We start from the raw sequence: 27,811 nt of genomic DNA on the forward strand, positions 1-27,811 counted from the left end.
AGCTATAATTCTAGATAAAATTCTAACCTGGATAAATCTAATTTCCGTTTTTTTTTTTTTTAAAGAAGATCTCAAATCACAGCTCATTTTAAATTCTTTATGAAGCCATTTCCACCAAAATTAGAGATGTTCTGAATGGAATGAGATTATATGCAGGGGGAAAACGTGTAGGCAAAATTAAGAAAATTATCCAAAAAATTAGGCCCACAATCAGACCCACCAACAAGGATATGTATGCATGGTTGTATATGCGGCAGGACAACATAGTCAGGTACGGAATAGTATGGGCTTGTCTACTTTTGTGATTTAATTCAGGCAACAAACTGTACAGATCAGGGGCGAACATGTAAGTGTGTGTGCATCATCAGTCATGTCTTTGCAACCCCATGAACTGCAGCTCAGCCAGGCTCCTCTGTCCACGAGATTATCAAGCAAGAAAACTGGACAGAATGGGTTGCCACTCTGTCCTCCAAGGGATCTTTTCAACCCAGGGATTAATTCGACAACTAATCATTGTTCTTCATCTCCAGTGTGAGTTACAATCAATTTCATCCATGCTTTCCAAGGCTGACATGGCAGAAATCAAAGGGAAATGAAATCCACGCCACATCTGTTACCCCCTCCCAAGAAAAAAGGTAAGAAATACTTAGTCACCCACTTGCAGTAAGGAACTTTTCACAATTATCTTAAAAAGCTTATCAGGTCAAACACCATAGTCAGTTTTACCATCTAAAAATTCCATCATATGCTATCCTGTTATGACCTATTATTATTATTATTATGTTTTGGGCTTCCCTGGTGGCTTGGGAAGTAAAGAATCCACCAGCAATATGGGAGACCTGGGTTTGATCTTTGGGTTGGAAAGATTCCTTGGAGAGGGGCATGGCAACCCACTCCAATATTCTTGCCTGGAGAATCCCCATGGACAGAGGAGCCTGGCGGGCTACAGTCGATGGGGTAGAAAAGAGTCGGACACAACTGAGTGACTAAGCAGTGATTCTCAATCAAGAGCAAATCTGCATTGCCTCATTCCTTGTGGCACTGTATGGAAATGTGTTCTACCGTCCCAATCTGAGAACCTGCTATTCCTTTTTTCTCCCAATATAATCTGGCTCATGAGAGCCAATCTCCAACCCACACACTCCCCACCCCAGACCCCTCTGCCTCTTCTGTCTTCCCCTCCCTTCCTAATGGAGTGTATGAGTGCACAATGAAGGAGACGTGTCCAGTTCTTTAGTAAGAGTGGATTATTAGAGGTTATGACAAATCCTCTAATAATCCACTCTTACTAAAGAACTATGGGGTCGCACAGAGTCGGACACCACTGAAGCGAATTAGCAGCAGCAGCATGACAAATCCTGCAGTAAAAATACCTGCACAGTTACTATGTTCACCTCAGCAATTCCCGACCTTCCTTGCCACCAGGACTTTCCTGCCCTACAAAGTCTTTTAGCCACCTACTGAACACAGGTGGCACAGACTGGGGACAACTCTCTGAACAATCACCTTTACTTGGCCCTCTGCCAAAGGCTGCTTACAATGAAACTCAGTTCAGAGGGAAACACAGACATACTCAAACGATTCCATACTGATAACACTCTTTTTGTTCACAGAAACTCTTCTTGAAAAGGCTACACCACGAAATCAGTAAAATTATTTAAATCTTTAAGTAACTAACAGTTGAAATGGTCATAAAAGTCTCCCAATGTCTAAAATTAATTCCTGCAGTAAATGTCCCGACCAAAAAGAGACATACATCACACTTCTAAGTTCCAGAAATATAAATTCACAATCCATTATGATAAATGGTGGGACTGCTGGCTTTCCAGATGAATAACTCTCTCTATCAAATTCAAGACCATAAACATGGATTCTAATAACTGTATTTATGACCAAGATTTTACAGACAGAAATCTGAAATCAATTAATGTATTTTTCATTATTATATTTCCTGTCCTCTCACTGCATAAATCTATTTTGTTCTGTAATGAGAGCTCAAAATCAAATACCAAATATTCATCTGAACTTGTATTTTAAGCATTCTACAACCCACTCAAGTGTCTTTGAACCCTGAAAGTGTATATTTTCTACCTTTTATATTAAGCTGCACTTGATTCATGAAAATCACTTAAAATATGTAAATGTCAAGCAATTCCTATGAAAAAAGGGGTCCTAAATGCTCTTAAGATCCAGTAAAACATATTCTGCAAAGGGCAGCACTCAGTTGCAGCTACCTTTAGACAAATTACTTAATTGACAATCTATGCATTTTGTCATAGTCTGCATGATGAAATTAGGAAAAATAATTTACTACAGTGAAATCATGATGTATTTGAATAAGCCAAAAAAAGATAGTGTAAAAGAACATGGTGTTCCTTTCTTACTACAAAAAACTACTTACTTTAAAAAATGGAGTGTGGTTATCTTATTTTAAGTAAAATTTTAATAATAAACAGCTGTTTCGTACTAAGCATTTTTAATTGGGAAAAACATTTTAATATAATAGTGATGTTAAATAATACATCTGTAATAGGAGCATACTGTCTTTTTATAATTTAGTCTGCATTTCCATCAGAGGGATGGGGAATCCCAAATCTACCCTTTTTATATATAGATGGAGACCTGGAAAAGTTGGCATCAATCAGAGCTGTTAGATTCAAAAATCTAGGAGAAAAAAACTTAAAGTAAAAAAATATTCCAAAAACAAAGTCTCCTGTCAACAGTAATGACAAAGTCCTTTGAGTCTTGGATATGAGACAGAATCCAGAGTAGGAAAAAGACACAATGATAATTTCAACTTTTCTTTGGCGAGAAATGTGCTTCTCACATGACCTTCACCATAAATAGGCATCTGGATTTGAATCCTGAATTGGAGATGGAGGGAGCTGCAATAATGCAAGTCTGAACACAATTTAAATGGAGATGTAAATACTTAGATAAGATGTTATCATTCCAATTTAAAGAAAGAGTATTTCTGGGTCACCCTGGTATATGAATGACCTTACACCTTTTCAAGCTCTCAGTAGAGAGTAATACTTCTATAGAAATATGGAAGTATCAGGATACATATATTCAATGTTGGTATATTCAACCTTCTAAGTCACTGACTATCACTGATAATGGATTTCATTTTCAAAACAGAGACGAAAAGAGACTTTGACCTCCTGGAGGCAGTGACCACATGAATCTGTCTTTATATCTAAACATGAACAAGAGGGCTTGGAACACAGCAAGTAGATAATAACCACGTGCTCTGTAGAAAGTTAAGGGCACCGTGACATGTACAGACACATTACACACTCTTATACCTCCCTCCCCGACACACAGTATACTTTTTGTTTAAGCCATACACAGAAGGTAAGGAATCCATTCTAGGAGGAACCTGTGGTCATTATTAAAACAGGTACATAAGTAAAATACTTAGCTGCTGATATTTGACAAAAAGCTGGTTTACGATTAGCTGTCTGTCATCATTCACAGCTCTATTTTCCTTTCCACTCCCTCTGTTAAAAGTGATCACCCAAGAAAGTGTGCTATGCCCTGCTCAACTCTGAAGTGACTTACCACGGTTCACACCAGGTAACTAAATTTTCTCATGATGCTACAGCAGCTTGATCAGCTATTCTGGAGGGTCCTTCATGGTTAGCAATACTGAAGTAGGTATTATTTCATAACAGCCTCTTAGGTCAAAGGATTGACACATGGATCAGTCACCAGGGACCTCAAAAATACAACAGTAATAATGAAAGCAATCTCATCACCTCTTTACTGCAGCCTGGCTATCATTCATTGCCTCCACACAATATGAGATGTGGGCTTTTCACCACAACCAGAGTTGTGATGCCTTCCTTTATGATTTCATGCAAAGACTTCCAGAATGGTCAACTTGTCAAGCTTTCTATTTCTCCTCTCCAGTCTTCAGAGAGGGCTGAACAACATGCCACTCACCTGGTCCTGTAATACCTTAGGAAATCTGCACAACACAGCCTGCCACATGCTCTATTCAGGAAATGGATCCATAGCTAGCTAGAAAGGGGCAACTCTTTCTTACAGCATCGTGGGGGACAGACTTTAAGGGACAACCTGATACTGGCAACCATTCTCAAAAGTGGAAAGCATTAAGTACAGGTGTTGATTTAAGATCTTCCTGAAAAAATGTGCATATGATCCAAGACATATGCATGCTTTTCAGACATACACAAGCTTCTCAGATTCAGGAATGCCCCATGTAGGCCTTGCTTCCCTTTGCTGGAGTTAAGAGTATGTTTTATAGTATTACTTGATGAGATTACATATTATTTTGTGCATGTAACACTGTCAGTCTCCACCAGGTAAAAATGGAATTCTGTGTATTTTATTCTCTGTTGTGACCCTAGAACCGGGACTTAAGCATGCCTTGTGGCCAGTTTTTGAGCAACACCCTTTCAGTGAAAAATTCAATACATTGAACTCCGGAGAGCACACACACACATACACAAGTCAATCACTGTCAGTTCTTATTTTAGGCAAAGATACAGATCCTTGGCAAAATTCATGCTTAAGAGCTATAACTCCCCAAGACTGACAAAGTGAAAGGAGGTCTATGGGGCCATTCCTGAATTTGAGAATCTTGAACACTTGAAGCACATGCAAGTTTTTCAGGAAGATCTTAAATGAGCATCTGCACCTAATGCTTTCCACTTAGGGGAATGGATGCAAGTATCAGATTGTCCCACTTTCAAACTGAGCGCCAGTGACTAGGAGGGTCGGACAGGCAGACAGGGGTCACTACTCAGGAGAGGCCTCTAACTTGCTCCTTGGGAAGCCACTTCCCCACAGAGACTTTCCTTTCTGTAAAAAGGGTGTATCTCAGAGGGCTGGTGTCAACAGAGACAAAGCAATTCCCCCCAGTGCCTGAGACAGACTCAGTAAATGTTAACTGCTGTTGCCTGTAACGTATAACTCCTCTGAATAGCACTGTCCAGAAGTCTTTTGTGCAAAGATGGAAAAGTTCTATATCTTGAGCAGTGTAAAAAGGTAGCCATTAGCCATGTGTGGCTACCAAGAATTTGAATTTCAACTAGTGTGATTTTTCATTTGATTTTAAATGGAAATAGCCATGGAAAAGGAGATGGCAACCCACTCCAGTGTTCTTGCCTGGAGAATCCGCACAGAGTCGGACACGACTGAAGCGACTCAGCAGCAGCAGCAGCGGCCATGTATAACCAGTGCTAACAGGATTAACTAGACATTAACTGAATGTTATAAAGACTCCCTAATCCATGGAAACTTATTACTTTATTTACAACCACTTCAGACTTCTGAAATCAAGAACTCAGCTCAAAAGGAAAGAAATGTCTTCCCTGTAACTCCTTCCCTTTAAGTTCCGTGAGATCGCTTAGCTTTTAAGACCTGAAAGGACAAGGCACCAAGGGCTTACTCAGCCGACTGCCATGCATGCCCCCTGCCTCTTCTACGTACACTTTGACTAGTCTGAGCCAATCAAGCGAACTCCATTTCTCTTGCCAGTGACTGGATGAATCTTGAACACGTGATTCAGTTCTGACCAGAAGGGTTGATAGTCCAAGGGAGGGGTGCTCTGAGGCAGATTTTACTTGCTCTTCAACAGAGACATCGGAAAGTCATACTTTCTCTTTCTCTGGACTTTATACCTCTGCGTTTGACCTCCAGAACTGCGGAAGTCATATTACAGCCATTAGAAAAGGGATTCAAAGTACCAAGTCTACCAGCTAAGGTTGGTTGGTGTAACATAAACAACATGGAGTGTACCTTACAGGTGGCAGAGTACAAAGGTGCTCTGCCCTCTAGACACATAAGTTTAGAGATACATTGCTCTTATTATTAAGACAGGAGAGTCCGCAGGTCTTTTCCAGATGCTAAACCGTGGTAACCGATACAAAAGCAAATCCTTATACACAGACATGCCCCTGGAAATGACTGCAGTATGAACTAGGGAGAAAAATCCTGGTAATACTGCCAGCCAGGAATCCTCAGGACAAAAGAAGCTAATCTTGACTTGTTCCTGCTGGCACAGCAGGTCCATGGTCCAACTGGCCATAAGTGTTGAAACGTCCTTTTCACACCCCAGTGAATGGTGAGAGAAAGGGCAAACTTTACACAAAAAGGATGTTCTAAAGATACCTCATTAGAAGGTGGTGTAAGAATATAAAAGCCACAGGACATTCAATAAGTGTCAAAATCACTTCCCGAGAGGAGAGTGTGGACTGTGCACTTCACAACAGTGAGGGAAAAATACCTCCCATTATCACAGAGAGCCCCAGAAGCAGAAACACACCACAAATGGCTTCTCTCTCATCTTTGCAGACACTCATCATAGAGTCTAGTTACTACAGGCTCATATTTCATTTTCCTGCTAAAGCTTCTCAACAACCAATCAATACCAAATGTACTAATGGCACCCTGCTCAAAGGAAGAGTGCTGTCCTAACACATGGAACTAGGGGGGACGGGGGACAGAGACACACTGGTTCCAGGAGGGAAAGAGGCCAACAATAATGGGGACGGAGCAACTAAATGATACCTTTGGGAGCAGCAGATTTTCATGCAGTTTCAAGAAGCAGCTCGTTTTCCTCCCAGGGAATGGCCATCAGACTTGGAGAAAGTGGATTAACACAAACAGGAAATTTGGATCCAGTGGCTTCCCAAACTCAATGAATATCTCAAGGTAACCAAAATTCATTAAGTGGGTTCCAGAGGATAACACATAACTTAAAACAGCCCACAGTCCACACATTCACTATCTGAAATTCACTCCATCATGGATGCAGGGATGATAATGTAAAACATTTAACAAATCAGAGGCAATGAACACTAACAATGGATGGTAGAGGGCAGGTATTCAATCCTAAGGTCCCAGAACAGGAGTGGTCGAGGCAGAGATGAAGGGGAAATTCAGGGGGATTGGGCCAATGTGTTTTTAGGATTTTTAATCATCTACATGGCTGTACCAGTGCCAGGACATACAAAGAGTTATACTTCTTAAAATTAGGACACTAAATAATCTCCTAAATTTTTAAGCCAATTTAAGAATACCTATACCCTTCATGGGGAAACAGTGGAAACAATGTCAGACTTTATTTTTGGGGGCTCCAAAATCACTACAGATGGTGACTGCAGCCATGAAATTAAAAGCCGCTTACTCCTTGGAAGGAAAGTTATGACCAACCTAGATAGCATATTCAAAAGCAGAGATATTACTTTGCCAACAAAGGTCCGTCTAGTCAAGGCTATGGTTTTTCCTGTGGTCATGTATGGATGTGAGAGTTGGACTGTGAAGAAAGCTAAGCGCCGAAGAATTGATGCTTTTGAACTGTGGTGTTGGAGAAGACTCTTGAGAGTCCCTTGGACTGCAAGGAGATCCAACCAGTCCATTCTAAAGGAGATTAGTCCTGGTTGTTCTTTGGAAGGAATGATGCTAAAGCTGAAACTCCAGTACTTTGGCCATCTCATGCCAAGAGTTGACTCATTGGAAAAGACTCTGATGCTGGGAGGGATTGGGGACAGGAAGAGAAGGGGACAACAGAGGATGAGATGGCTGGATGGCATCACCAACTCGATGGATATGAGGTTGAGTGAACTCCAGAAGTTGGTGATGGACAGGGAGGCCTGGCGTGCTGCAATTCATGGGGTCACAGAGAGTCAGACACGACTGAGTGACTGAACTGAACTGAACTGATACCCTTCATGATTTTTTTCTCAGCAGAGATGCAGGTTGATTGTATGGCATATAAGAGGCTTTTCAATCCTTCCAAAATCGTGATAACATCTCCTAGTGACGACTTATTTTGTGATATTGGAACACCCAGCTGTACAATTGCTGACTTTTAACTTTTATTCTTAAACTGGCTAACTTTTTATAAAATCTTAAATATGTAATTAATAGGAATCTTAACACACCAAAACAGAAAACAAGCACAGCCTTTCATAAATTAGGGATACCAGGATATAATGAAAGTCACAGGATCAAATTCTAAAATACTCTTCCAGGTGAAGGCCCTGGGCAAGACCTGTTTCTTTTAAAAAGTGATATTGGCAAGTGACAGACAATTATTATAGACCTATTAGCACTAAATTGTGAGTTTCTCCTTGATAAAGAACTTAAGAAGAAATGACTTTATTATGCTAAAGTCAAGTACTTATACCACAGTAGAGTCATTTTTCACATGACATAAAAATCACATTTAATACTACACTCAGGGAAAACATTATTTATTATACACTGTAGTATTATTAATGAAAAGCAAGGATTCCTAAAGTTACCAGAAAGCATTTTTCAAGAAGGCAAGGTTCCACATGATACACCTACTACTGATTTGTTTTTTTTTTTTCACCTAAACAAAGTCTTAATTACATGATAAAATACAGAGTTTAATATAACTGAAATGGAGGAAAGGTTAACTTTTAATAGCAAGGAAGAAAACCAAGAAGATGTACTACGTTTAATGCTACTGATCTCAAATAGGGTCATGGGAAATTAGCAGCTGAGAGATGGAAGTGAGATTAATTTCAGGATCACTTAACAAACTATTGAAGACCAAAGACAGCATTTTGCATGGGTATCAGACAGGAGCAATATTCAAGGTGGACTCACCACAACACAACCATAAATCACTTAACACTTTTGCTCAAATACAAGATTAAACTTGAGCTTAAACTAAGTTCCTGTCTATATGTAAACAAATAGAATAGCCCTCTTTAGGCACACAGTAGACATTTCAGCCACGTAATGGCAATACTATTGATAAAAGTTCAAAAGCTAATGAAATTCAGTAAGCTTTCCCCTACTTTTGTAAGGCTCACCTCAGCAAGAGAAGAGAAAAGATAAGGAATAAGGGTGTAGTTCATCTTAATGATTGCAAGGGAAACCCAATAAAATGTTACTCAGCAAGATATATATGAATAATATTTTATTTGCCAAAAATTTTCACATAACAGAACTTAACAATATCCAAAGGGAATGACAGAAACGTTTCTCTCTTTTATACAGTCAGAAAGTGGGTTTTACGAACCAAACTGTATATAATAAATGAGTACATTTTGTTAGGTTACAAAGGAAAACGAGTAGCCTTTAAGTAAATCACACAGCACATTGCAAATCACTGGCTTTCCAATTATCAGGCATGTGTAAGGCTAGGTATGCTATTCCTTTGAATCTTTAATCATGTTCCTCTACTAACCCATACTCATCCGGCCCCTGCCCCAAAGATACCAGTTTTAAAGGAGAGAGTATCATCCTTTCAAATTTATGACCAGGAAAAAAGATGTCTGACTTTGATCCATCACAGGTATGAAAAATACATACTTACAGATAATTCTCTGTATGCCTTCTGTAGACCCACTAAATGTAAAGATTACTAAATATTAAGATTTATGTTATATCAAAGCAAATATTGACCTTACCTCTGCCTGCGTCAATATTTACTGCTCTGTACAATAAATCTTGATGCTCAAACTGCATCAATATCAGTGCATTAATTTCTGCATGGCTCATATCAGCATCTTATAAAATTTGAAATGCCAGTGAAAATATTTCACTTGAAAAATGTAGATATAGCCAATTAAAGAGACAAAAAAGGCTTTTCCTTTCCTTCTGGCTTTCTTTGCAGTTTTTTCTTCTTCTTCCTCTCCCCTCGAAATATTAATAGTTACAAAGAAAACTGCCTAAATTTGATGAAACTCAGCCATCTATTATAAAAGAATTATCTTAGGAAATATTATGAATGTATTGGCATAATAAAATAAAACATTCCAGATATATTTCTATAAGATATTATAATATTGTATACATATAAATGTAAAAAGGCAGTATCCACCATTTCTCACTGATAATCATAATTAACCTTTGTGTACAGTCTCCCAACTTTTCGTTCTATTTACTGATGAGACCTATTACCCAAATTATTTTATGCATCTTGTAGTTCAACCTCGTTCATATTGGTACATGTTTACTAAGCATTTCATGATAAGGATGTACTAAAATTACCCAAGTCACCACTGATGGTTCTTTAGGCTGTTACACTCACAATGGCACGCTGTGGATACATACAAGTGTTTCTGAAAGACAAATTCCTAGAAGCACAGGCGCTACATCAAAGACTACCAACATTCAATATTTTCATAGATTATGCCAGAGTCCTTAAAAAAAAAAAAAAAAAAGGCTCCATCAACCTGCTACCTTCAAGGCCGAATTAAAACCCAAACTTTCAGCCTTCCATTTACCCACGTTTTAAACATCTCATCATAGCAACAATTGAAACTTTTATCACTGTTACACAGCACTTGATACCAACCCAGCATTGAATAAAACTTCATCTACTAATATGCTTTTGCCAAGGGTCACAAGGACCCTAAGGAGTTTATTGATGTCCTCTTACAACATACAGTAGCATCTGTTAGCTTTACAAACGCTTGTGAAACCACCTCCAGAGAGAAGATGCCAAGAAATGTTTGAACTCAAGTGGCACAGATTAGAACAAAGTTAAAAAGAAGAAGATAAAGAACACATCTCTAAGTTACTAGAATAATTTTGTTCAAACAATGGAAGAGAAAAAAGCCAAAGTCTGCACGGAAAAATGTTCAAGGTACCTAAGGCATATGGCACCACATTTTTCTCTTTTATACATAAAGTCCTGATTACTGTGTGACCACACGTGTTTTTTTCTCACTCTATCTATCCTTGTAATCATAGATCAAGTGCAAAAAGAAAAATAACAACAACGAGTACCTACAGGAAAAAATAGCTTGTACTTTGTCCCATAAACTATTTCTATTTCAAAACATTAAGGTAGAAACAGGGAGGTATAAAGATTAATTACAGACAAAGGTTCTGCTCAAGAAACATAAAGTTTAAAGGGTGTAAAATATGAACAAAATACTATACCATGTCTTAATAGGTTCAAGTCCAAATTTATTATCTTTACAACCAACCCACCATTCCTCACTTACTCATTTAAATTAAATGCAGTGCCCTCTTCAATCATTCTGGGGAACATCCCAGACAATTCATTTGCTTTCTCTTTCATATACAAAATGTAATCAATTCCCACTGGCTCTTTCATATCTCAAATTCCTGACAATACAACCTCAACATTTCTCACAGTTTCTGCTCTCTTCCCGTGCTGACCAATCCTTAATCCTACAACCTGAGGTCTCACTCAAACATAAAACCAACTTAGACCATTTTCACCATAAAAGCCTTAAATGTGTCCCTCAGAGTTCTAGGTCACTAGTAGAATTCTGCTGGACCCCTCCTGGTCTACTTCCGATACTCTGCGTTATTCCCTTAACTCCTTCCACTTGACCACACGCCCCAGACCCAGTGAGGTACTTCCAGCTCCCCAGTCAAGGCTAGGCTGTTTATGCCTCCAGGCTTCTGCGGTCCTGGCAAACACCTGTCCATCTCTAAGGGAAGCTGGCAGGAGCCATTCTGAGGAATTTCTCTGGCCCCTCCCACTACACCACAACAGCTGGCACACAATAACTTCTACTTTGAAACTGTAAATAGATTACTAGAGAATTGTAAAGAAGATAGAAACTCATTGTCAAAAATAAAGAGCAAACTGATGAGCGAAGAGAGCGCAGTCAGGTAGACATAGCCTTGAGCCGGGACTTAACGAGACTCGATCTCAACAGTGTGGTCCCATCAGATCAGAAGGTCTCTGCGGCAAAGGGAATGTCTCCAGGGAAATGATTCCCTTAGGAGACTCTGTAGGAGGTATCGGGAGTGGGGCACATCACATGACAATATTAACATTAAACTGGAAGGTTCCACAGTGCTTTCCACTCTTCTAATGACAAAAGCAGACCTGGGCAGGCATTTGTGTATTTTGCTTTACCCTGTACAGATGTTATTAGAAATAGGCACGGAAATGTTACTTTAGGAATTTAATTATGTCTTACGTTCACCAGGGGAGCTCGTTACTTAAAAGGATCCAACGGCGAAACCTTTTGTAAATCACCCACTAACGTATCTGGATTTCATGGCAAGATCCCCTTCGTGAGTTCCAGACTCTGGTATGAATTCATTTATCCATCCATGCATTCACCTACTTGAAAAATATGTTCCAAATACATACAAGAGGAGATATTCTGGCACACAGCAGGAAAAACAAGAATAATAAGCTATAATCTTTGTCCTTAAAAACTCTACATTTAGCTCGGGAAAACTCTCTCTCTGCCTCTTCCCCTTCCCTTTTCCCTTCTCTCTCTCTCTCTCTCACACACACACACACACACACACACGCATGTTATAAAACAAGATGTTGATATGCACAGTGCAGTGGGGTGGCCATGTGATTAACAGCCATATCCGGTGAGTACATGTATTACTGCTAGCTCTCAATGCCATATAAGGTATGTCCTTTTATCTCCATTTTAGAGCTGAGCAAGTCATCAAACCCCAGGACAACCCGCAAGGCCCCTGGAAATCTCATCCCACAATTTCCTGGCCAGGAAGGAACGCCTCTGAGAGCAATCCTGCTTGACCTTCACCTGGTGCCACACCAGACACTTCTTTCAAGGAATTTTGCTCATGGCATATCTCAATTTTGGAGTCCTCTAAAAGTTAGAAATGCCCCCCCCACCCGAATTGAGTCACAGAATCTATCTACACAAAAAGAACATGAGATACAGATTATTAAAAATGAAGAAAACCACTGAAGAGGATAAATTAAAACGGCGTGGGAGGAGAAACCCACCACCTGTTTTTCCCTAAGTCTTTGAGGGGGCGGAGAGGAAACAGAAAGCTTTATAAAAATGCCTCAAATTTCTACTTGAACTTGCTCCAAATTTGTTTCTCATTTCCCTTTCCGGCAACAATGACCTACCTAGCATGTGTTACTTTTTGTGTAATACTTACAGAAGTTCTGGGCGAACTCCAAAATTCATGAGCTGTCATCACCTCAAATAACACAGAAAAAATAGCTGTGTTTTAGTCAAGAAAACCAATAGAAGAGAAGTAAAAAAAGTGAAAGTTGCTCAGTCGTGTCGGACTCTGTGATCCCATGTACATGGATTTCTCCGGGCCAGAATACTGGAGTGGGTAGCTATTCCCTTCTCCAGGGGATCTTCCCAACTCAGGGATCGAACCCAGGTCTCCTGCATTGCAGGTGTTTTAATATTTCCAGTAGACACCTAAATTATTGTTACTGTTTTTCTCAATGTAATTCTGTATGAAATACACCAAAAGGTGTCCTCCCCCCCACCTTTTTCCTGTTCTTGGTATAAGGAAAATATATCCAAAGATATAAAGCAATCTTGAAGTTTCATTATTATTAACAGTTAATGATAATAATCTTACATTTATGTTCTGTTTCATTTCTCCAATGCATGATGTTTTCACACTAAACTCAGACATTATGACCACTCCTTTTTAGAGTAGAAATAAGTAAGAACCAGAGAGACAGTCTATCCTCAGATGGGCACAACGGGACTAAAACACCAGTCTCCAGGCTCCTCAATAAACAGTCCTCCTAAGCTGCTGGTGTGCACAGTGGCATCACACAATACGCCTATGAAGTAAGGCTGTTGATCATTTTCAAATATAAATATTATCCAAGATGATGCAGTGACATTGAAATCACTTGCCTAGTCCTAACATGGTAAGTCACACTATTAATGAAGTATGATCATGACAATATCCTTAAAACAAGTTCTCCACAGCTCAACTACTTATGTAACTCTCCTCAAGTGACCAGTGGGCTGCTACCAGAATAACCAGATCAGCATCATTCACCAAACCCCACCCTGTACCCAAAGGCAACCTAACGATGAAGGACACCAGAACCCAGGGGCCCCAGGACCACCAACACCGATTCCTCTCCCTGTTCCACCTCCTAAAACATATCACTTCCTCATCTGTATTCTTCCCAGAATTTTTCAAAAGCAGGAACACAGGAATCACTGTGAATGCTAACTAGAACATTTGCTGGGGACATTTCAGCTCAAGGGAAATGCAAGGCCAGAAGAAAAAGAGAGACATGTTCCAAATCTCTGCACAGTTTTGTTTCTGAGTCAGGCTAACATCTGCTCATGGGGGCAGGAGGGAAAGGGGACGACAGAGGATGAGATGGCTGGATGGCATCACCGACTCGATGGACATGAGTTTGAGTAAACTCTGGGAGTTGGTGATGGACAAGGAGGCCTGGCGTGCTGCGATTCATGGGGTCGCAAAGAGTTGGACACGACTGAGCAACTGAACTGAACTGAACTGAACATCTGCTCAAAACCCCCAGCTGCACCAATGTGATCAGGAGCTGGCAAACCTTTTCTGTAAAGGGCTAACTGATAATAGTCTAGGCTTCTTGGTCAAAGTTCTGTGTGGTAACTATTCAACTCTGCAGTCTTAACATGAAAGCAGCCATCAACAATAGCCAACAAAATGGATATGGTTGTGTCCCAATAAAACTTTACACACAAATACAGGTGGACGTTTGTAGTCTGCCAAGCCCTGAACTTGAGGATAGTTTGTTTGCTGAACCCTCATTCCCAAATCTCAAATGGGCAATTCTTATGAATTATGGCTGATAGAATTTAGCTTGCTGAGCTCCAAGGATTACCTAGGGATCTCCCAGTAACAATCATAGCACCCAAAAGAGAATTCCAATAACAACAGTATCACCAGTAACAAAAGTACTAATAGTGTGAAAAACAGCAAAAAGTAACATTAGGCACTTTATGCCCAGAATTTGTTAAATTTTTCACACACATCTCATTTCATTCCCATTAACAGCTTTATGAGGGAAGTTCTATTAATAATTCCTTTTTCAAAGATGGGAAGACTGAGGCTCCAAGCAGTTAAATGCCTTCCCAACATCATAAAGATATTAAGAGATATTAATGGTAGATATTAAATTGAATCACAGTCTACATACATGACTTGAAAAATCACTCTGTCACACACAACACCAACCCCCACCCCCAAAGTATATCAGTGCCTTATCTTAGGAAGAACTAATACAAATTTGTGAATTAGAGTCATGAGATTAACACCTGGACCATTAAACCCCTCTCTCATGAAGTGGACTACTTCACTATTGCTCAATTCAAAACCATTTCCCTCTACAGGGAAGTGCAGTTCAAGTGCCAAAGAACATCCTAAGACTTCTTGATGTGAAAACCAGTATTTCACCACTTTATTGAAAATAACCATTGATACCATGGAATGTTCCAGAAGATGACTATACACCTCAGCTGGTGACTCTCTTATGCTTTTCTTCTCCTTTTACTTTTGTTTTCCCCATTATGCCTAGCAAGTTACTTCAGTGATTCTTCTAAGCCAGTCTATACCCTTCTAAGGGATTCTTCAAATAACTGCCTTATCCTGGCTCCAGAAAAAAGTACAACTAAAACAAGGGTTGACAAACTACAGCTTGTGGACCCTATCCAACCAGCCACCAATTTTAGTACAGCCTGCAAAGAATGGTTTCTCTATTTTTAAAAGGTTGAGGGAAAAAAGACTAAAATATAAGATTTCCTGACACATGAAAATTATAATAAATTCAAATTTCGTTGTCATAAATACATTTCTGTGAGGACACAGCTAGTTTGTCCATCTACCTATGGCTGCCTCTGCACTACAACAACAGAGCTGAATAGCTGCAACAGAGACCCCATGCCCTGCAAGGCCCAAGACTACCAGATTCTTTATGAAGAGCATGCCAACCCACTGAAGATAACCTATGAGCTTTTCCACCGATACAAAGAAACTGAAGTCACTCAGTCATGCCCGACTCTTTGCGACCCCATGGACAGTAGCCTGCACCGAGTTCCTCCGTCCATGGGATTTTCAAGTCAAGAGTACTGGAGTGGGTTGCCATTTCCTTCTCCAGGGTATCTTCCCAACCCAGGGATCAAACCCAGGTCTCTCGCATTGTAGACAGACAATTTACCATCTCAGCCACCAGGGAAGTCCACCGATACAAGCAGTTTTCAAATCCAGACACAATGCATTCCAGAAATACAAAATGGAGACTCGTCAAGTCCAGAGTTAAGACGATCAACCACTGCTCCACCCCAAAGACCACACTACTAATTATGCCCACTCTTAACTAAATAATGGGAAAAGTCACTGCCATCTGCAACCGTACATGCTGATGTCATATAATTTCCAATTTCCCAACAGCATTATTTTCAAAATTGATGAAATGTAAACAGCAGGCCACTTTATGCCTCTTCTTAACTTCTATCAGAGCCACAGAAAACAAAATGATAAATTTTCTTTGGGTTTCTTGGCAGGAACCGATATATATATAATTTCAGCCTTCATCTCCCAATTTCCTTCATTTATCAGAAATGGTGACAAAAAAATTTCTAATTAGATAATTCTAATCTCAAGGAATGGGGTGTGATGGAAGACTTCAGAATCACTATCTATTCTTGCAAAACAAAATAGATAGTCTATTCTCCCTAGAGGGGCAGGAGATTTATCAATAGACAAAAGGATGCAAAAAGCCAATAGATAAGGTGTAATTAAAGATCAGGCCTATAAATTTTATACTGACATATACTTAACAGGATTTGCAGGTGGAAATTCAGGGTTTAAGACCAGGGTATAATCATGACAATAATACCTTTCAGTTCTATGAGCCACAACATAGAAAATGCATACATTTATTATTGAGACTAATACTCTGTGCCTCCAAGCACTTTCATAAAAAAATTTGAATTATTCAGTGCTATAGTGATTTCCAAAGTGGTCTATCTTGCTCAAAAATTCCTCCTTAATTAGCTAAAAATACATTTCCCATATATTTTTGAGCATCAAAATCTCTTTTAGAGAGATTTAGATCACCTGTCTTTTTTTTGATAGTTCTTAGACGCATAAACCAGAAAGGCCTGTATATTCTTGTAGATTTTTTTTTTTTGCCCCTTAAAATGTAAGAAAATTATTTCCAAAGTAGTACTCAGAGTTGTAATAATGTATACTCTCTCTTCACTGACTCCAAGGCGAAAAGTGAAAATAAAAATTGAAAAGAGTTACAGCAATATTGCAGTGGGCTGAAATATATAAAACTAGCACGATCTGATTAGAAAATAAAGTTGCGTTTCTTAGATTAAAGCATAATAGGTCATTTTGATACGTGATGCTTTGCAATATTTAGCAGATATTTAGCAGCTTGAGACAAAGCTTATATTTTCTGCTCTCTGAAATCACAGCCTCTGGGAAGAGACAAGAAAAGGCCACGTCTTTCGGAAAATTACAAGTTTGGTACAATAACTCATTAACAAGTAAAGTTCAGAAATAAATGCAAATTGAGGGGAAAAGGCAGGTTGAGGAAACAGGTGGGAGAGATAAATTAAGGTACTTATCACCTTGAGGAAAAACAGGCTTGAATATTTCAACTTTCAGGGAACTACAAAAGGTTTGAACAAACAGAAATCAGGCGTGAAACTGATTAAAAGTGTGCCTTTGAGTAAGTGTAATGGGACGTGAACTGGCCCGTATGATCTCGATGGGAACAAGTCAACTTACCCGAGTAGGCCCAGTATGGGTCGCCCGAAGCCTTGCGCCTGCGGATCTGCGCCTGCACCGAGCTGCCCTGTCTGTTCTCGTGCAGGGTCCCCACGTAGCCCTCCGTCAACGCTGCAAGACAGGAGAGGTGCAGTGAGTCAAAACCGTCCCCCTGCTGCACCCAGGAGCGGTGTCAAATGCACACAGCCCTGTGACTGCCTAGAAGCACAGACCTTGGGGTAGCTGAATAGAACTTCCTGACTTTATAGAACAACAACTACAGGAGAACCTCAGGAGATTACAAGGATTATCATTAATACTAACAATAGCTTGTGTATGTGTTAGGTCGCTCAGGCATGTCCAACTCTTCGCGACCCCATAGATTGTAGCCTGCCAGGCTCCTCTGTTCAGGGGCATTTCCAGGTAAGAATACTGGAGCAGGTTGCCATTCCCTTCTCCAAGATCTTCTTGACCCAGGGTTCGAATCCTGCTCTCCTGCACTGGCAGGCAGATTCTTTACCGTCTGACCAAACTACAGTGAATCTTTTCTCCGTACCATGAACCCGAGGTGCACTAAACCCTTTACATGCATTATCTTGTATAATTTGCAACACACCACCAGGCAACAGATGCACTGTTTCAGTAACAGGCCCATTCTATTGATAAGCAAACGACAGCTTAGAGTAGTTGAGTAACTTTAACAACTAGCAGACCTGGAACTCGCAGCTTTGGTTCCAACTGTGTGTATAAGCCTATACCCTAGGTGCAAAGTGCGTCCAGCCTTATTTAATATTCACTGAGCAAGGAGTCATTCCATCTCTTTTACAGATGGAGGAATGAACGCTCAGGGACACTGAGTATGCAGCAGATCAAGGAATCCAACATAAGCATGCATGGCACAGAGCTCCGGCCTCTACCATCCAAACACAGCACAGTCTCAGGCCTGGGAGCCACCCCGTGATTAAGAACCAGTCCTTCACAAACTCTGGATCCCAGAGTCACCTATTATATCTGAAGATATGAAACCTGAAACCCTCCAAGGCCAGCAATGCTCAGAAAAGAAGCACTGTTTAATGATGCATTTCTTTGAAAACTCAAAATGAATCCAGTTTTCTACCCCATTATCAAGAGCTTCCATCTGCCTGCTATAGTGTTCAAAGCCCTCCCCTCCCAGCCACTTCATGGATGCAAATTTCTTCTGTGGTGAGCCCACACCTGACTGCCCTGATGTGTCAGAAGACAAGTATCACAGGTGCCCAGAATCCAAAATGAATTGGAGCTACACTTCAAACAATACATCCCAGCTGTCTGTGTTAATATTTAAATGCACCCAAACAAAATCAAGTGTGCCTCTGAAAGGCAAGGAAAATGGTTAGAGGAGCTATATATTCAGTTTAAGACTCTGAAGGCACCAAGAAAGCACAATACAGTCTCTATTACAAATTAGCCAGAGTAGTGATAATAGGAATCATCTCACCATGATGGCATTAATTTTGTTCACAATGTGATGGTCAGGAAGGAAAATCAGGAAATATGTAAGTATTACACTTTATACTTGCATGTCAGTTGCCAAGACTGGCTTTAAAAGAAACAAAGCTTGAACAAGAGCTACTCCACAAATACAAGCCCTTTGGAGGGAAATGAGAATCTTATAAAATCCAGACACACATCAGCAAAGTAAACCAGGCGTCATGTATGCCCGCTGTTTGGTCCTGAATGACAGAGTCAAAACCTAAGTTACTAACCATTTTATAAGATTGATGGCAGTTTAGGTATATATGATCCAATCCATCCTGTACTCTTGCAGGTAAGCCATTCAGAATCTCAGGAAGTTGATCATTCTAAGTTTCCAGGGATAAAAAACAAAATTTCCCATTTCTTCATCTATTTTTTTCCTCCACTAAAGCAAACTACTTGGTTGACTTCATGGTCTGTTCATAGTAACTTGTGTTATCTTCATAATGACCCTATGAGGTTGGTATTTTTAGCTCTATTTTACAGATAGGGAAACTGAGGTTCACCCACATAGCCAAATACCCATTAAAAAGTTTCCTAAATTGTTCGGCTTATTTCTGTGCCTATGGGAGACATTTTATGTATCTGTTTACTACACTTCTTAGAGCTAATTCCCTCTAAATAATTACTCCCAAATGATCCTTCCTCTTTGTACGAGGACAATGAGTAAAAACCGTGCCCCCATTCCCATACATACCACTGGGGCCAGGGGCATGGTTGGCAGTGATTCAGTAGAGTAAGTGAAACAAAGCCCACCCTTGGAGCTGCCAGGGCAACAGGACTGGCTGTCTCATCCATGACTTGTGACCCAGCCGGTGGAGTAGGGTATGAAGATTACCAAAACAGAGACACTGCAACAAATTTCCACTATGTTATCAGGTATTTAAAAAGCACCACATGCCCAGAGCTGAAAAAGGCGCTTTCCTCATAGTACCTGGTGTCATCCTTTATACCAATCCTGTGAGGTTGGTAGGTTTAGCTTAGTGATATATATGTTTGGGAATGGGGACACCAGCCAGTCCGAGAGAGTCTTCTCTCTCTTGCTGAAGGTATTATGACAAAAGTTGAAGCCTCATGGGGGGTGGTTGAGGGTCGAGCACAGGATCAGCAAAGGTGCTCAAAATGGAACCAAGCCAGAAAATGCAAAATCTATGGATCAATTCGGTTGAAAAAATTGAAGATCAGGACAAAGCCAATTTGAAATCAACCCCTGGAAGGCTTATAGTTACATGACCAATTACTCACCAATGCTTACTTTTCCCCCAATGTCACTAACGTGACCTTGGTGACCTTCAAACAGGATACAACACCCAATAATCAATTTTTCCATGCAGAAAATGCTATTGTTGGACTAGAGTTCTCTCAACCCAAGCTGCTTTAAAAACAGAACAAAAAATAAAGACCCTATGCGTTGGACCCTGCCTCCAGAGATTCATCTTTAGTCTAAGGTGTGGAATCAAAATAGCAGTATTTTTTGTTGTTGTTGCTAAAAGTTTTCCAGGCTATTCTATTTTTCAACCAGCGATAAGAACTACAAACCTCCCTGCAGAGCTGGACCTTAGGCCCTGTTCATTGTGACACTGTCCACTCACACTCACAGCCTGTAACTTGCCGGGTTAAATAAGCCTGTCTTAATTTTAGTAAAGACCTGGCCAAAGAAATGAATAGCCTACTCCAAGAATCACACCAGTGTGGCGTCAACCTGAGCACTTAAGACAAATTTGAACCGAACCAGAGATCCAGCCAGATTCTGCTCACCAACAAATGAACCAGGTATAAAAGTAAAGAAGGAATGAGGTATAAATGAGGTATCCTCAAGGATATTAATTTATACACTTTATACCAGACCCACTAGAATCATAGTCTCCATACCTAGTATCCCCAGTTTTTTTTCTTTGCTAGAAAGTGTTTTATTTCTCAGTCAGTCATACATGAAGCATGTGTGCATGCTAAGTCGATTCAGTTATGTCTGACTCTATGTGATCCTATGGACTGTAGCCCACCACGCTCCTCTGTCCATGATAGGATTCTCCAGGCAAGAATACTGGAAAGTGAAAAGTAGAAGTTGCTCAGTCGTGTCTGACTCTTTGTGACCCCATGGACTGTACAGTCCATGGAATTCTCCAGGCCAGAATACTGGAGTGGGTAGCCTTTCCCTTCTCCAGGGGATCTTCCCAACCCAGGGATTGAATCCAGTTCTCACACATTGCAGGCGCATTCTTTACCAGCTGAGCCACAAGGGAAGCCCAAGAATACCAGAGTGGGTAGCCTTTCCCTTCTCCAGCGGATCTTCATGACCCAGGAATCGAACCGGGGTCTCCTGCATTGCAGGTGGATTATTTACCAACTGAGATATTAGGGAAACCTAAGAATACTGGAGTAGGTTGCCATTTCCTCCTCCAGGGGATCTTCCTGATTCAGGGATCAACCCATATCTCCTGTATTTCCTGCACTGGCAGGCAGGTTCTTTACCACCAGTGCCACCTGGGAAGCCCCTACATTTCTCAGAACCTTTGAGAATATTAGGGAGCAGCAAAGGAGAACAAAGCCCAGCAGCAGTTACATTACCCATCCTGCTTGCAGTGTGGCACTACAGAGTCCAAAGTTTCATCAGGTAAGTACTTCAGCCAAGTACTTAGAAGGAGACGGTAATCCCGACACTCTTTAACTGACTGCATACAAGCCACAGGTTTTAGGGTCTCACATCCGGCAGCTCTTCAAGCCCACTAAACTATCAGTGATAAAGCACATCTACAAAGATATGTCCAACTCAAGACACAGGGAGGTACGCATCAGCAGATGCTCCCCTGACTGTGGGAAGTAACAGAACCCATACCCCGAAGTGCAGGGATTTTCCCAGCCATCCAAACACATCACAAGGGAGTGCAAGGCCTCTGCTCTGGGCAGGGGGACTGCCTGTCTAAAGGGGGTTTCACTTGGGCCAAAAGGAAGGGGCGTGGCTTTGCTGTATAAAGACCAACAGACTAGAAGTGACAGAGGGCAGGGCCATCCCACGGAAGGTGGGTTAACTTGGTCATCACATACCCCAAAGGACTCAGGAATGACACAGATTGAACCCAGCAAGGTGAGAATGGGCAGGAAGACCTGCTTTGCAAGGACATGCTGTATAACCTATGAAGAGCGCCAAGGTCCCTGAGACAAGGAGCTCTAAACCTACCTCACACGACAGAGCTTGATATATGGGATGCGCTCAGTAATGAGTGACTGAGTGATTGAATGAATACACAAACACCAGAAAAACCGATGGTGCCTATGTTAGCGTCTAGAGTGTGTGTGTGTGTGTGTGTGTGTGTGTGTGTGTACGTATGCTTTCATGAGCCATAAGCAAAAACACTGTCTTCTTCCCTACTGTCTCGCTTTTTAATCACTGCTCACCTATCAGAAAGAGCAAACATCTAAAACATGAAGCTAGAAGGAACTAGCTGGAGGATCTAACAGGCAATTTTTAGGAAGCATCTCAGAAATGAACCAGGTGGCAAAGATCTTTACCACCCCAGCACCAGATTTCTCTTAACACATCAACTATTCATTAAAGGTAACTATATTTAGTTTTTCATTTTATTCCATCTATGTCAGTAGTGTGTGATTTTTCCCCCTCATGAGAACATAATCATGTATTACTTGTACCGCATAATTGAAAACACAATTTCAAGTCCCTTCTTCAAATGTATTTTGATCATATGACAAAGCGCTCCCTAAAAGCAACTTTTAAAAATTATTTGAACAGCAGTCAAAAACTGTATACAGAGTATATTAAGCAACCTAACATCTCATTGGCAAGGAGCAAAGATTTACAAAAAGAAACAATCTGTGGTTCCCAAGTAAAGACACAGACTCAGCATACCAAATTCAATCAATTTTAATACTCTCTGCACTCTTCTCAACTCCAACAGCCAACCAACGGCAGCGTGGCAATGATATGGTGAGGTTGTGAATCATGCTATTGATTTTCAATATCTTCTGTGCAGAAAATTAAATTATGTAAATGCATGCCTTTACGGATCCTTACCTTAATGTGAAATTGCTTACTTGCTTATGTCAGCAACTTAATTACACAATTAAAAATGGTGCATGCTTATGAAAATATCCAGTTTCACTTCTCAGAACAGACAGGAAGTGTAAATCTGCCTATGGTTATCAGGTGACTATCAAGAGGGAGGAGTTGGTATTATGCAAACATATATTCCATATTGTTCCGAGTTCTGCAGCACCAAGCCCACTATGGTTTATGGAGGTGAAGTCATATGAGGGCAAGAAGCTCAGGAGAGCTTGCAGTGGTTTATAATACTTCAAGCAATAGGGTTCACAGTGATATAACAGGTGGAGAAGAAAGAAAGAATGCCCAACACTATATACTGTTACGCACTCCTCTTCAAAGCGGTTGTGTCTGATGACACTCGAACCAACACACACACACACACACACACACACACAACAAACCTGGACATGAGGAGTATTAAACTTGGAGAGCTTTCAAGAGTCTGGATAGTATAATAATAATATGACAATACGATTTTACAAAAGGAAAATCCAGCTACTCCCATCATCCAGGAGAATGTGTCTCTCAGTGCTGACAGGATAAAAGTAGAGATTTCAAAACCAATAGCATTAACTAGCCAATGATTCCCAGGTCTCCCTCAGTAGGGGGAATCTTTAAGTTGGTTGTTATGCAGAAAGCTGACTGAGTGACAGGTCTTTTCATCAGGGAGTCTTCATAAACTCTATCACCTCTCACAACTTCTACGGAGCCTACCTCATTTCCAGCCTAAAGCAAAAAAGATAAAAATGTTTCCAGACCCAAGGGCCCAATCCTTTTCTACAAAAATATCCTAAGAGCTTACCTACCACAGAAGATATCAACAAAATGATTTCCTATGTGCATGATTTAATTTCCCAGAGCCACCAGACAGAGTTTGTAACAATAAATGTTTTTATTCTGGGAATATAAAGGCAGCTGTGTATCCCATCTGCCTTAACAATATCTTCAGAAGGATTTGGTGTCATCCTTTACTCTCAGTGTTTTACAGAAATGTTGACTTGAGAGGGGACAAAAAGTTTCAAGCCATGTTAACTTTCTGGCTGAATATTTCTCACACAAAGAGACCGGCTCATTTAACACCACATTAAATAACATTCCTGACATAGTCTTTCCATTGGTTTCCCTGTGAGAGAAAGATCACTGAAGCTACATAAAAATAAATAGTTACAGATTAATAAATGATGTTCTCTTTCAAAATTACAAATGTGTACACAGAAATTACAGAGTACAACTAATGTCTGTTTTTGACAAAAGGATTCCATTTACACGTGCATTTATATATGTGAAAACGAAAGAAAGTCAGAGGTGCCTACAAAGAAATGAAAACAGTGGCCACCAAGTCTTTCAAAACGACCACACTGTTCCTCCACATTACTGTTTCATCTTACCAAAATAAATAACAATGTCCACTTTAGCACAGCAACGTCATCATACAGGGGAATGGGGGTGTGACGGAAGTTATGTAAAGGTGAAACCAGAGTCTGTTTATGAAGAGAACAGCCCCGAACTCCATCTACAACAGTCACATATCTTGTATACAAAACAAAATGTGTAGTGACACTTGAGGGTATTTCCACTTAACTATATGTCCAGTTCTAGGTGATGCCAAAGGGACTTAGAAGCCTGGGAGAATTGGTCAGCTTCCATCCAAAAATGAAAACGTCAAAGACATTCTGGTTCCCCAGGGCCAGGATGAGAATTACTTAGGACGATGGATAGATGGCTCTCATATTAAGAGTCCTAGTTCTCTTCCAGAGTTACTGCCAAAAAGAAGCCCACTACAATATAAAATAAGCACTCACATTTTCAAATGCAGAATGTCTATTTCCAGAATGGCAGACAAGCAGTTAAGCAGCCTGTTTATATCTATTATAACTGCTCATACAACAAACAAATTAAAGATCCCTCAAGGATGATGAAATCTCTATCAAATATAATTTTCTCTAAATTTTAGAGTGCATTTAAGAACATTAAGTCCCAGACAATAGTCTAAAATGAATAAACCTTTATCTTTTTCGTGACTACAATGGGCAAAAGTATCAAATTATAGTTAAAGTAATTAAATATTCCATCAGGCTCTCATCTCCTTTTGTGCCTGTATTTCAATTAATTGCAGGAAAAGTACTTAGTGAGCTTCCCAAAAAGCAGAATCAAAAAGTGCATTCCTTTGTAACTATTGCATTACAAATGTTCCCTCCAGTTGTTTGTGATACTGAGCTAACCTCAAATACAATAGATTCTATTACAGTAGATTACCTATTTTATCACATTCAAATGTACCTACTGTCCCAACTACAACAAAAAAAAGTATTTTTCATCATCTAAAGTGATAAAGATACCTAATAAACAGCCATGAATTTTTTAAGTAAAACAGACTACTAAAACTCAAAGGCAGTTCAAAGAAAGAAGAAATCACACAGCAATATAGTATCTTAGGTCCGGGAAATAGAAAACATTTTTACAGATTTGTAAAAAATGCCTTCAGACAGGTAGAGAGGCAAAATAATGACCTTCTCCTCCATATTTTACGTTAAAATAACACTGATTAAAAAAAGGAAGAATTTTTTTTCTTTTTAAATCTGACAAAGCTAAAAGAAACCCCAAAAACTAGAGTGATTCATCTGCTCTCAATTATGTCACAGTTATAAAAATTTCAGAAATAAAAAAACACACTTCACAGTAGATCCGAGAAAAGGTACACTTAAATAACTGATTTAAATGGGGGCTCATTACACGTGTGATCAAAGTCTGAAAAACATCTCGGTTCACTCTTGCTCAGAGGCACCCTTCTAAAAAAGAACTGGCCTCCTGACTTCAAACATCATACAGAAATAACCAACCCATTTTACTACTACTACCAACCCATTTTACTACTGCTTGGTTCTCAAAGAATCAAGTCTCTAGATTCCACAAGATTCCTGGGAAGATCATACATAGATAATATTGCAATAATGTCAACTGCCAGAAATCGGTACTTCTCATTTTACAACTGTGCCACCTCTTTGAATCCTTAGTGATCAACAGAACTGGCAGATTCAGCTTAGCCATCTCAACTGGTGGCCACTGTGGTAAATGTAGCCATGGACTCAGATGTTTTGTTTCACCCACTGTATGTGTATACATGTATTTGTGTTTAACTACTTGTCAACATGAGAAAATCTGAGAAAGAACTCTAATATCTGTGTTTATTAATGAGAAATCTGAACTTTGTTCTCAAACAGAAAAAAATACGCTATATAAGCAGTGAGTAGGTCTTCAGAGAAGAATCATAACCCCATCCAGTCCCACTGATGATGTATATTTCTTATCTAGTTTCTATAGGCATCTGGGTTTTCCACCCATGGCCTAACTCAGGAATAAGTTAGTTACTAACTCAGTCTTTGTCCATGAAAAAGGCACTATTAAAATTACCATCAACATAGTGACTCCCATACTTCTTCCAATAATCCTGTGGCTTAGGTACAATTATTCAAAAAAGGCATGTAACTTTTGTTATGAACAGATAGCCTTGAACCAGATATTCCTCTCAAGCCTGCATAACTGACCCTATGCTACAGCAATTCTTCACAAAACTGAGTTTTAGGATTCATAACAACATCTGTGAATTAATAGTTACTCCACCTGCTCAAAACTAAATAAGCATCACAAGTGATAAAGTTTCTCCATGGGCCTCTGAAAACTAAAACCCTAACAGTTTCAAAAGAAAGGATTTGTCAAAGCCACTCCTCTCACCACTATTGCCAATTGTCTGAGATAAAATCATGTTCTGATAGTTCCACCAGAAAAAAGTAGAGTGATTTTCCTAACACGATGTGGAAAATATCCAATTACAATTATACAAACATTGGTAATTTATCTGTAAAAAGAAAGTCTCTTGCATTAAAGCAGAAAGAAATACAAAGTTAAATTTCAGTTAGGGAAACAAACTGAGACTCTAATTAATAAATTTCCTTCATTCATATTTTCTTTTGTTTCAAATTTATAGCTGGGACTGCCTGACAACTTTTTATCCCGGAGAAACAAAGAATAAACTTTAGAACTTGGGCCTTTTATATAGCTGAGGCATATATATACATATAGTCCCTATGAAATATTGAATGAAAAATATTCAGTGAGATGGGCATTCTTCAAAGAACAAAAAGAAACCAGCAAAGAAAAAAACTTGACTTAAGTATTGTTGGGTGCCCATTGTAAAACTATGGTGCATCTTATCAAGCCTGGCAAAATGTGCCATAATGCACATTTCCAGAATTTGGAGAGAGTAAGCTCCACAGTGACAAAAATACCCACCAAGATAATTCCTGACCACAGTAGATGGGAGAAAACACACTGAAGGCACTTCAGTCCCTGGGCTCCGGGGTCACATACAGAGGACATTCCAGACACCACACAGCTTTCCCCTAGACACCAGCCAGTCACAGTGTGGTCAGACCTGCCTAGCTAGTGAACCCAGAAGCCGGTGCCTCTGGGGCCACGTAACAGGCACTATATAAATCCAGGCTGGCCAGCCACCCCGTGGCCTCCAGCTGTTTATGTCTCAAGAGTTCTCTGCACTGCTAGGCAACAAAATACCCACTCGACCTCCACCCTGTCTCAGTAGTTCCTAACCCTTTCTTGCCAAAAGGAAGATTTCTAGCAAACATGGTAAGGCAGGTATCCCTGGTCTTTCCAAGGCAGAATACGACAACACCAAGGAACTCAACGACACACACCATATAGGGAAGCCTGGCGTGCTGCAGTCCATGGGGTCGGAGAGTCGGACACGAC

At 40.1% G+C, this 27,811-nt stretch overlaps 1 protein-coding gene across 3 annotated transcripts in view; it reads right to left on the bottom strand.

The window, feature by feature from the left end:
- The window catches only part of PTPRG (protein tyrosine phosphatase receptor type G), a 777,275-nt gene that overhangs the window by 557,281 nt on the left and 192,183 nt on the right, over window positions 1–27,811 (bottom strand). For all 3 annotated transcript variants that reach the window (XM_061396518.1, XM_061396519.1, XM_061396517.1), the window contains exon 2: window positions 17,491–17,601. In XM_061396518.1, coding sequence (XP_061252502.1) covers window positions 17,491–17,601 — 111 coding nt within the window. The remainder of the gene's footprint in view (window positions 1–17,490; window positions 17,602–27,811) is intronic.

This window comes from Bos javanicus, chromosome 22 (genome assembly GCF_032452875.1).
Source record: "Bos javanicus breed banteng chromosome 22, ARS-OSU_banteng_1.0, whole genome shotgun sequence".
Classification (NCBI taxonomy): Eukaryota; Metazoa; Chordata; class Mammalia; order Artiodactyla; family Bovidae; genus Bos; species Bos javanicus.